The sequence below is a fragment of the Solanum pennellii genome, chromosome 1 (genome assembly GCF_001406875.1).
Source record: "Solanum pennellii chromosome 1, SPENNV200".
In the NCBI taxonomy this organism is placed as follows: Eukaryota; Viridiplantae; Streptophyta; class Magnoliopsida; order Solanales; family Solanaceae; genus Solanum; species Solanum pennellii.
This window is the reverse complement of record NC_028637.1, coordinates 51,368,658-51,380,096: the sequence shown is the minus strand read 5'-3', so window position 1 is coordinate 51,380,096 and position 11,439 is coordinate 51,368,658. Positions and strand designations below refer to the sequence as shown.

The following is an 11,439-nucleotide window of genomic DNA, read 5'->3' as shown; positions in this document are numbered from 1 at the left end:
TCACAGACGGCTCCAACCAATGAACCGTTTATCCATCAACGGCCCGTTGGTGGTGGTTCGTTGGTTGGGAGTTGGCTCTTTCCTGTGTGGGCTTTCTTGCATTGCAGGTCCAGTCGACGCCCAAGGTCGACGGACTGTTTGTTGACAAACGCACCGTCCCTTGTGGTCGTCGTTTGGACACTGTTTGGCAGCTTCTAGCCAAGAGATGGGGTCCTCTTTTAGGGCCCATCGTGGTTCCTAGGTGGGATTGTACCCGGACGTTAAGCCCCTAAACATAGTCGTCTTGGTCTTAGGAACATCTTCCACCTATTTCAAACAAAACAAACACGTAAAAGTCACTCAAACACATGAAGACACAAAAGCACTTTCTAAGGCACACCTTGCGAATGTCATGGACGTTCTTGGACGTTTGACCTCCAACCATAACCAAACTTCACCACTGCCTAAGAACATCATTATAACTCAATTTAACATAAAATTAACTCAAGAAACATTGACGAAGATCTAGTTCACCTTAGTTCATTTTAGGGTGTTACATTAGTAACACATCATTCTCCTCCCAGTCATCAACAATGTTGTTGTCTTCTGCACCCTTCTTGCATGATACAATTTTCTCAGTAGTTTGTCAAGTGGAACAGGTCTCTTTATGTTGTTTAGTGATGAGATAGGTTAATCTCATCACTTGAATCAACCGAGTCATTTGTGTCCTCCATAAAAGATAGTTCGTCGGATTAAGTTTAATGGAGCAGGACGAAATAAGGTGATGAAGTGAAGAGGTAAAAAGAGTGTTGGTAGAAGGGGCCATTGCGGTTTGATAATTTGGTTGTTTTTGGTTATGATCTAATACGTTAAAAGAGCAGAAAAACTTTATTGCTCTGATACCATGTAGAATTCTCAGGGATATGTGAAGAATCAAGAATTGTATTGATAATTGAATGATTGAGTTACATACTCCTTATATAGGAGAAAAGTCCTATCGTAGCTACACTAGGAAGCCTAATACAACACAAATATATAATTTACACCTTATCCTAGTCGATTATATCAACTTTAATCGTACAAAATATAGACTTGTACATAAATTATGATTTAGTAGTCTAGTCCTAGGCTAGGACTAGACTACTAAATCATAATTTAGTAGTCTAGTCTGAAAGCATTTCGTAAAGAGAATTCCACCTTGTTTTAATATGTTTTGGAATTTTTCTAGGTGAGAATTCACATAGTGAACAACGCTCATTAAAATTCCCTAATTCTAGCAGCATTGTTTGTATGAAAAATCCAGGTAACAGCATATTCAACTTTTACGCTACCACAATCAAATAATGAAATACCATCTTGTACAACTAAATTTAATATATGTGCAACACATCTAACATGAAAAACTTTATCGTCAATTGGACATAATCTAACTTTTAACATGTTAGCAGCATTTGTATTATTAGATGCATTATCTAATGCGACAGACATTATTTTATCTATAATCATGTAATAATCTAAAACACTTAAAATATTTGAAGCTAAATATGCACCAGTTTTTTTCTCTATACATAGTTTATAACTTATAATTCTTTTTTGCAAATTCCAATTATGATCAATCCAATGTGCAGTTACAGTTAAATAATCATTTCCATTAACACTACGACCCATGTCCGAAGTTATAGACACTCTACTATCTAATATGCTAAATAGACAAAGAAGAAATTGAGAATGTTTACCTTGATATTCAAAAACATCAGTTTTAACAGTATTTCTTGAAAAGCCTCTATAATCTGGATTATAAGTTTGTTGAATATATTCAACAAAACCGGGATTTGAAGGAAAACTATAAGGCAAACCACAAACAGAAACTATTTTAGCTAAATTTTCCCAATCTAATTTCTTATTATATTTACGTTGTGTTATTGGACCAGCGGGGTTAAAAGGATCTAATGTTCCTTGAACCATGTTAGAAGCCCCTATCTATGCATTACCGGTAATATCTAATTCATTAATTGAAATTCCCTTTTTTCTATTGGCTAATGCTTAAGCTTCTTTATATTGAATCGGAACACAAGATAACAAATGTCTATTTAATCCCCCCGTTCCACCTTGACCCCCACCTTGTTTATGTTTAAAAGGTTGCTTACACTTATTACAAATAGCAACACTATTTTCTTTAGCAAAAGTCATAAATTGCCACACAATAGAAGTTTTAGGTCGTTGATACTTCACCTTCTCCCTTGTGGGAGGTATAAGGGGTGGATGTCCAAAATTTTGCTCCGGTAAATTGATAGTCTCATTTGGAACTTCTGTCACCGGACTAGTAGGTGTTTCATCTAACTCCTGTTCTCCCAAATTAGCTTCTACTTCTTCACCTGAATTTTCATCAACATTAGGATTAATATTACCATAACGTCGTTCTAAACTTTCGTGATCGAGTTGAACATTTGAATCAATATTATAAGGAGTATCATCAACATAAGTAGAATCATTTATGTTAAATCTAACTCTACTCGTTGATTTAGATGAAGTACCACCACTTTTACTACTCTTTTTTCTTTACTATTTTTTTTACCAAAATTAAATAATTTAAAAAGTCTACTTTCTTCGTTATCTTGTGCTTTCTCTTTTCCTTTACCGCTATTTTTTTTGCTAGAACTCATACTTAATTATATATATATAAAGTGTAATATAAAAATAATAATAACACAAATGTAAAGACGAATAATAAAATATAAATATTATGAAACAATTGTACCAAACGTCTGCGTTAATAGCAGACGTTAAACCGATTGTTGAAGCTTGTGATTTGTTGTAACTTGTAATTTGTAACTCCAAGTCTCCAACCAATACTTGATAACAAATATGAGATAATATTATTATATTTATTGATATAATATGAAAATTTTGAATTGAAAATTGAAATATATGGAATCTAATAATATGAGAATTAAAATTGAATAGAAATTAAGATTGACACTTGAGAGTTGAGAGTTGATAGGATATAGAAAATAAATGAGAAATGAGAATAAATGATTTTGTNGTTCGGGACGGGTTGGGACGGGACGCGGGCCGGGGCGGGCCAACCCGGTCCCCTTGCCATCCCTAGTCCTAGCTCAAACTCTAACTCGTCAGACAGTTTCATCGAAGATGTTCCTTTTGATATGTTCCATCAGTTTCCTTCAACAATCTTATGTCCTGCTTGCAAGACTTGAACATATCTTCCTCTCTTTTTTTACCCAAAACTTTAATTGCATATTCTGAAGTAGTCAAACTTGCAAAAGTTTATAAAGTTTAACTATACCTTAAATAGAGATCCCAAAACTGGCTATGTGCACTTTCCCCTTGGGTCAATGATTGATGAAGAGGCACATAGCCTAAGTTGGTGATTAAATTGCTTTGGAACTTACGGAACGCTCAATGTGTCCCAACAATCAACATAATCGAAAAGCTCCAGAGTGGAGAAGTTTATCATCATAGTTGAACTTTATGAACTTTTGCAAGTTTAACTAATATAGAATATGCTATTAAAGTTTTGGATAAAAAAAAGAGGAAGATATGTTCAGGTATAGATCTTGCAAGCAGAACATAAGACATCAATGTAATTTACTACTTGGAACATGCAAAAGTAAAAAGAAAGAACAACAGACTGTTATTAGGATTTGATCTAAACAAAATCTGTTAATATGAAGGAAGCAAAAATTTACAGGTACAATGGTGAAAAGATTCTCATTATCCAATGTGTCCCTATACTCGGAGAGGGTGGTGGTGGTGAAGCTGATCTCGGAGAGGGTGGTGGCTTTGGTGGTAGTGGAAAAAACAAAGTTGATTTGGGTAAAAGAAATGAGTTATGTTATTAAGTGGGTTGGGTCGGGTTAAAGTTGGGTAATTTAAGAAAATTTGGACAATTTTAATTAATTTGGAATTTTCTATCCAACGAGGGGTATATTTGTTAATATTATTGACAGCAGGGGTAAAATAACTTAAAATTTTAACGGTAGTGGTAAAATTAACCAATAAAACAAATTTAAGGAACAATTTTGACCTTTTTCCTTTTTTACAATGTTTTTTACATATCTAAGGTACACACATCTATGTATTCAAATCTCCTTCTATCAATACCAAAATATGACGTTGAATTATTGAAAGGATGTATAGTAGCATCTGATTTTTGGGATTTGTCCAATTTGCTGGAGTACTAAAAAGTATTTTCAAAATCATTGTTACCACAAAACATAAAATTGTCGATATATTGAAAAAAAATTCTCTAAAAATATTGAAATATTTTTTATACAATCAGCTTTAAATTTATTTAAATAAATTGGAGTTTATATAATATGCATATGAATAAAAGTTTGTTTTCAATAAGTTTGTGTTGTTTATGGAATGAACTAATTAGAAAAACACAGTTGCAATGAGAGCACATATCAAAACTCTGTTTCAGGTTGCAAAGAACACTTAATAAGATAAATAATATTATAACGAGACTAACTAGTTCAGATTTTGAAAAAGAAAAAATAATGATCTTTGGTTTATTTTTAGAGTCCAAGATCCCATATGATACTCTTTTTATTATTTTTATTTAAATATATAATAATATGTGAATATATTATGAGAAATATGTAGTTTAAATGAGCTCATCGTGCAATTTTCTTATCTATCGTGGATCATAGTTAATTTCTAAATAAATTCCTACACCAAATAATTCAATAAATAAAGATGCATCAATTACATTCAAATTTAGGTCTGATATACAAATCCTCATAAATATGTCACTTTATTTAGGTTAATCCCAATTAAATATTACACAATATAGATAAAGATGACAATAAAAAGAGCATTTTCTACTAGTAATTAGAACTCTAAGATGATACAGGACACAAGAAAGCATGACATGTGAAGTTTTTTTTTAAAATTTTTTTACATCCGTTGTTCATACTCGCATTAAAGACCGACCATTTCAATTTAAGCCGTATGGAACCCTATTCGAAAAAAAGCGCTCCCTACCAAAAAAAAATTCATATGCAGAGTTTTATATTTTTTACACAAAATATAGATAAAGATGATGATAAAAAGAGCATTTTCTACTAATAAATAGAACTCTAAGATGATTCAAGACACCCAGAAAACTTGACGTTTGAAGTTTTTTTATTAAAGAAAATTCTCATCGGTTGTTCATACCCACATTAAAGACTAGCTATTACGAATTTACGTCGTATAAAACCCCATTCGGGGAAGGGCACTCCCTACCAATTTTTTTTTCATAGGCAGAACCCTAACCTGAAACCGCTGGTTAGGAAAAGGGTAGCCGCATTCCCTGCCCCACTTGTAGTTTGTACACATAAATAACATGACTACTACTCAATGTTAATAGATAGGAATTACCTATATTACCTTGATATTATGGTTGAATCAGCAGGAAAAGGAAGGAAAGAAAAGAAAACAGACATTTACTTGATAACACAAACCAAGATCACAAGTCATGGGCCTCTCAACCATATTAATGGCTTGTCAATACATCAACCATCCAATATCAACAATGAATTTGACAGTCTCATCTAACAGAGAGTAACACTTGCATTCACAACTTCCAAGATTAAATGGCAAACAAAAATTAGATTTCAATAAAATATAATTGCTGCATTATCTGGATGCTCTTAATGAAATCCTTTTACGTATCAAAAAATGTAGTTGGACTTCAATCAAATGTGAAAATGTGAAGAAACAAATGTTGTCTTCCATGAATCAGAATAACTATACAAGTAAATACAAGAATCCACTCTTATTTGCATCTCAGGAGGTAAAGGAAAGTTCAATATATGCCAAACAGAGAATACCATAGCAATATCTTTTAAACAGAAAAAGGCTTTAGACTATTTGAAAAAGTCTATAAAACCCTCATTCATCTATTGAGCTAAAAATACTCTTCAATCCACCTTTTTGGTCCATTTACCCTTAAAACTGACAGCTACTTTTTAAAAGTTTATTATTATGTCATTATCTTATTGGATAAATTAAATCTCAACCCATTTAATTTTTTCCTATCCAACCATTCTAGTTAACATGATCCAACCCCAATTAGAGAACTCATTAAAAAATAAATTGATTGAATCTTTCTCCCCCAACTCCAAACCTCTTTCTTCTTCCTTCTTCTCTTATTAAAAGGTTTCAAGATTATTTTCAATCAAACAATACAATATCCGCTGCATCGCAAAACATCTCAAGTGGCAAAGGAAGGGGTCTGCCATCTACGCAACAACAGTTCGAACCACACCAACAACATCTACCGTTTTGAGCTATTGCATAAGAGCGGGGTTTTACCATGTGCGCACCCAAAAGGGTAGCGGCTGTGGATTTTCTCTTGTTATAAAAAAAAATACAATTTCCGCTCCAATATTAAAGAATCTTTTTTTTCCTCAATATTTATGATTATTTTCCTTTAATAAATTAATCGAGTGATAAACTCATATACTAATAGACCTCTGTTTCCTGTATGAAATCTGTAACTTCGTTGTGATTAGTTCATATAATCTTCATGTAAACTTCAGATCCCAATATAGTAAAAGAATAAAGAAGAAATTTGTGTATGGAAAAAAAATAAAATCTTGGGATATGAATGAACTGTCTTTACTCGGGCATTTCATTTTTCTTCTTGTGTTAAATCTCTGTTTTTTTACAGTTAAAAGTTTAACTGTGAAAATAAAAAAGCTATAAAGTTTTTTCACAGTCTTGGACAGATGATTTCAAAAATTAGAGAGAAAAAGAGGGAAGAAGAAAGAGGCTTGGGATTAGGCAAGAAAGATTCAATCAATTTATTTTTTAATGAGTCTTCTAATTGGGTTGGGTCATGTTCACTAGAATGGTTGGGTAGGAGAAAATTAAATGAGTTCGAAATTTAATTAATCCAATAAAAAATGATATGTAATAAATAATAATAATAATAATAATTTTAAAAAAAGTGGTTGGTAGTTTTAAAAATAGAAATGAACCAAAAAAGTGAATTGAACGGTATTTTTAGCCCAGATGAATCAAGGATATTTTAGACCTTTTCAAATAGTCCAAAGCATATTTAACCCTTTTCCCTCTTTTAAATTCCAATTCCCTGCAGTTTAAAGCAAAACAACTGCAACTCCTGCCAGGAAAATAAATAAAAGAATATTGCAAACACTAGAACAATGCTCGAAAACCAGGACAGCAACAATGCAATTAAATCAACCAAAGATTAAACAATAGAGAGACGTCAACAGACGAGATTAAAGAACAGAAAACAACAGGCAAAACCCTAATATCGAATCTAGGGTGATAACAATGAACCAACCACTGAAAATCCACAGAGAATGTCAACAGACCAGAGGAACAACAGAAAATTAACGGCAAACCACTAATATCAAATGTTCAATGAATTAATAATGAGCAACCAGACCAATGAAGATAAGCTTTTGAAAAATACCATAAATCAGCTTGTCATGTCAGCATACATAACCTCATCTCATTCATACATGAAATAAGATCCTAATAAACATTAGTTACATCGTAATCTCCTGCCCCTTAAGCTTGAAATATCAGTCTACCTTTGATTTGTAGACAAGTTCTACTTTGAACTGTAGGTATTGAAGATATATCAAGCAAAAGTAGAATCTCAACAGGGGTAAAATCATGGAAGCTACACTAAGATATCTCTCATCAACCATTTGCTTTAAAAAATTGACGAAAATATAAAAATATCCTAGTATATCAGGAATCTAATATTACAACTTCCTTATCTTCCATGGATATGTAAGTTTCTTCCATCAAACTGCTACTCCTTGCTTTTGTACCACCAATTGCATTTCCTTCCCTGCTTCCTTTGGAATCCATGCATTCAATTTCTTCTACATCTTGTATTACTTCAAGAAGCTCTCCAGGCATAGCTGCTGGATCCAACTCTCGCAAACCCTTGGGAGCATTTGGGGCTTCTTTTCCAGTAAGCAGGAACGATGATATCTCATGAGAAAATCGAAAAATTTCTTCCTTCGGAATTTTTCTTATTTCCTCGGGGTTCAAATGCTTGTGGAACACCGATTTGAAACCAGCAACTTTGACGAGAGGAGTAACTACCACAACTTCCTCATTAAAATCTTCAAGTACTTCAATCAAATCATATTTCTGTACTACATCATCCCCTGTGAACTCATTCCATTCTGAAGACCAGTTTCTATATAAAGCCCAGATTTGCCCCTTTCTAGGAAATATTTGAATTGTATCACCAAGACCTTTTGTCCATCTGACCTTGTGTGAGAAGCAATTAATGGAGGTTCTAATTTCATGCCTGCCTCTTCTGAAATCTCCACACGTTTTAGGAGCACCGGAATTGACAGAGTTTAGTGAACACGTTCCACTGTTATTTGAATTTAACCAACTAACTCTGACCTTGAAAGGATTTAGAGAAACCACCTCGAGAATCAGGGCATAATATCGAGGCATCCCATCACTGTCATCATATGCAGCCCAGACCTGGTTAGGTCCAAAACAACTCTCTGTTCGATCACTATCAAAATTGTGGAAATCTGACTCAGTAACATCTATCAGCATACACCCAGCAGATTCATTATCTAAATACTTGTCAAAAGTTTCAGAACTAGACCTATTTGCAAAGACTTTGGTTTCAGTTATAAATTGTTCACGAGCTGCATCATGATCTTCTCTGACATCAAATTCAGATACATGATATTCTTCATTTTTTCTCTCCTTGGCTTCCTTGGTTAAAATTACCCCCCTTGAAGAAATAGATGTTGTCGAAGTAGCTGAGCCCCGTTTGCTTAGGTTTTTCAATATTTCCTTCTTGGCCTTCTCCATCAGCAAATACTTGACATCATTGTAGGATGCCTCCCTTTCATTACCCAGCTGGTTAACGACATTCAACTTAACCCTTTCTCCATTACCCCGTCCAACTTCAGCTGGACTTGCTGTGCTGCCTCCATCAGATTCCCAGCTATGCCTAAGCCTACTTGTACTGGGGTCATTTATGCCTTTTTTCCTCTTGAAAGCATTAAACTGTCCAGCTGATAAAGCTGCACTTGGTCGTTTGGACGAATGATTTTTCCTTTTCAATGCTTCCTCTCTTTTCGTCGCTGTCTGGGCTTCTTGACGCTCTCGTTTTACTTTCTGATACGCTTGCTGTACCATATTAGCTGCTTGTGCAGCAGATGCATGCCCAGCGGTTTGGGAAAATGGGCTCCACTGGAAGTTATTGTGATCAGGTGACGTAGTGTTATTGACCACAGAAGACACAAAATTTGGAGCGCTTGAACTGTTTCTTCCTGTAACTGGTGCACCCTTTCTCATTCCCTGGTGGTATGTGTTTTCTTGCTGTTGAGAATAATCCCACTCAGTAGACTTCTTCGAGCCATTGGATGGTGCTGTTGTTTCAACAGCAAAGAAGGCCTCGTGACAATTGGGACACAGAAGATTATGGTTAAGGTACATCCGCATGTACTCATACTGCATCTTGCACCGATAGCAAACAGTCCAAAAGGTACCACGGTCCTTTGTTCCTGATGAAGAACTCTTTTTACTGGTACTACTCTTTGGAGGCCTTGCTCGTGAAGCAGCATTCTTTGCAAATTTGTGAAAACCATTCTGTGTAGATTGTTGAGAAGAATCCACATTTTCAGCCCGGACTCTCTGCTGCAAGACACTCGCATTTCTATTGTCATACACTGTTTTCTTGTTTTTATCAGACAACAAGCTCCATGCTTCTGAAACATGCTTAAACGCAGTTTCGGCCCCTATGGACTTGTTCTTATCAGGATGAAGCATGAGGGCCAGTTTCCTATACTGTTTCCTTATAGCCTCATCATCAGCTTTTGGACTAACACCAAGGATTCCATAAAAATTTCCTTCACCATTAACTTTGTTCTCAGCAGCAATATGAACACCGAGTGTTGCCAACATTTGACTAATACCTTCAAGTCCAGGATTCAGACTCTGGGCCTTTAAAGCAAACCTTTTTGCGCCCAAAAAATCCTTATCCAAGAATTTCCTCTCTGCAATTTCTTTAGCCCTTAAAGCATCATCTTTATTGCACTCCATCTACCATACCCTTCTCTTTTACCCCTTCTTCTCATGTACTATCTCATAGTAAAACAACAACAACAGAAGCAACCATCAGCCATTCAACTAACCTGTTCCACAATGACCATGCCCTAAAATTACTTAGAAAAGTGTAACAATATTTTTCAAATCATCAATTCAAAAAATGAAATGCAAACAAGAAAATATTCAGTAAAATCCTTTAGTATACCATAGATACAAAAAGAGCAAATCAACGAAAAAGTAAAAAGATAATAAAAATTGATACTCATTTACACAAGGAAATCAATCAACTAAGTCTTTAATGTGGCTACACAATATAGTTATATGACAGTATATGGAAGTAATACAATGAAAAACAGGTAATACAATCAAAGATAAAGGAACGGAGATTATTCAAAGATATTTTTTTTCCATTTATACCATGGTTGGGAAGAGATCTGACCACAGGCGATTGTTTAGAGCATGAAAAGGCAAGAAAATTTTTGGCGTGAATATCTCCGGCGACCGGCAAGGACTCTTCTACTGCCTCCGGGAAAGACGCGTGACAATGCTTTTGATGGGAGAATACGTCTTACGCCACGTTGTTTTAGATGCTCATGGGATATCTAGAACATTGGGCTTGGGCCTGCGCCTAAAGAGATGTTTAAACAGTAAAAAGTTGGACAAAACACATATATATAAGATTAAAGTATTACAAGTTCTAACACGAGTTCTATTTTTCAATGCATAATAGCAGAATTCTACGAAAATTTGTCAGAAAAGGTTTAAAATGGTAAATATTAGGGAAATAGTACTCCTACAATTATGTATTTTGAAGCAATTCGACAATTTTTATGAGTATTTGAGTGTTATGCATCCATCAATCAACTAGCTACAAAAGGAATATCTATGTGAATTTATCTTTGACCTTTTTACAGATTCTTTATACTTTTAGCCTCTCTACAAAAAATTTCTTAAGTTGTATCATTATTGATTCATTATTTACAGTAATCCTTCTATACAGTGTTTAGTTTCTTGCTCTCCAAATATTGAAAGATCACAACACCCCATATTACAACAAGGTTCTTCTCTTGAAATTGTTTTCACAGTTTGCTCTTTATCTTCCTAAATATTTGAAGGAGTTTTTCAATTGAACTTCTCATTCTAGCCCACTGTAACGTGCAATTCTAACACCTCATGTTCACTGAGTATACTATGCGAAGATATGTAAGGAAGTTTTTCTACATGTTAGTCGCTTAAACAACTATCAATCTCCATAAGGATGTGTAGTTTCTTCAATCAATCTTTAGTGAGCAACATGCCTTGAATAACCAACAATACTATAAATCTATGTAAAGTTATAGAGATAGAATGTCAAATTAAATCAACGGTCCTCAATCTGCTACG

The 11,439-nt window shown here is 34.3% G+C and overlaps 1 protein-coding gene across 1 annotated transcript; it reads right to left on the bottom strand.

Moving 5' to 3' along the window:
• Positions 1 to 7,405: 7,405 nt before the first annotated feature.
• LOC107008580 lies at positions 7,406 to 10,694 on the bottom strand. The gene is made up of 2 exons (XM_015207680.2): positions 10,474 to 10,694; positions 7,406 to 10,142 (listed from the first exon to the last, which is right to left on the bottom strand). The coding sequence occupies exon 2, from the start codon at positions 10,048 to 10,050 to the stop codon at positions 7,714 to 7,716; it is 2,337 nt and encodes a 778-aa protein (XP_015063166.1). The 5' UTR covers positions 10,051 to 10,142; positions 10,474 to 10,694; the 3' UTR covers positions 7,406 to 7,713.
• Between the last annotated feature and the right edge of the window lie 745 nt (positions 10,695 to 11,439).

Bases quoted from the DNA above. Each gene is read 5' to 3' on its own strand.
- LOC107008580 (XM_015207680.2), bottom strand. From the start codon at position 10,050: ATGGAGTGCAATAAAGATGATGCTTTAAGGGCTAAAGAAATTGCAGAG.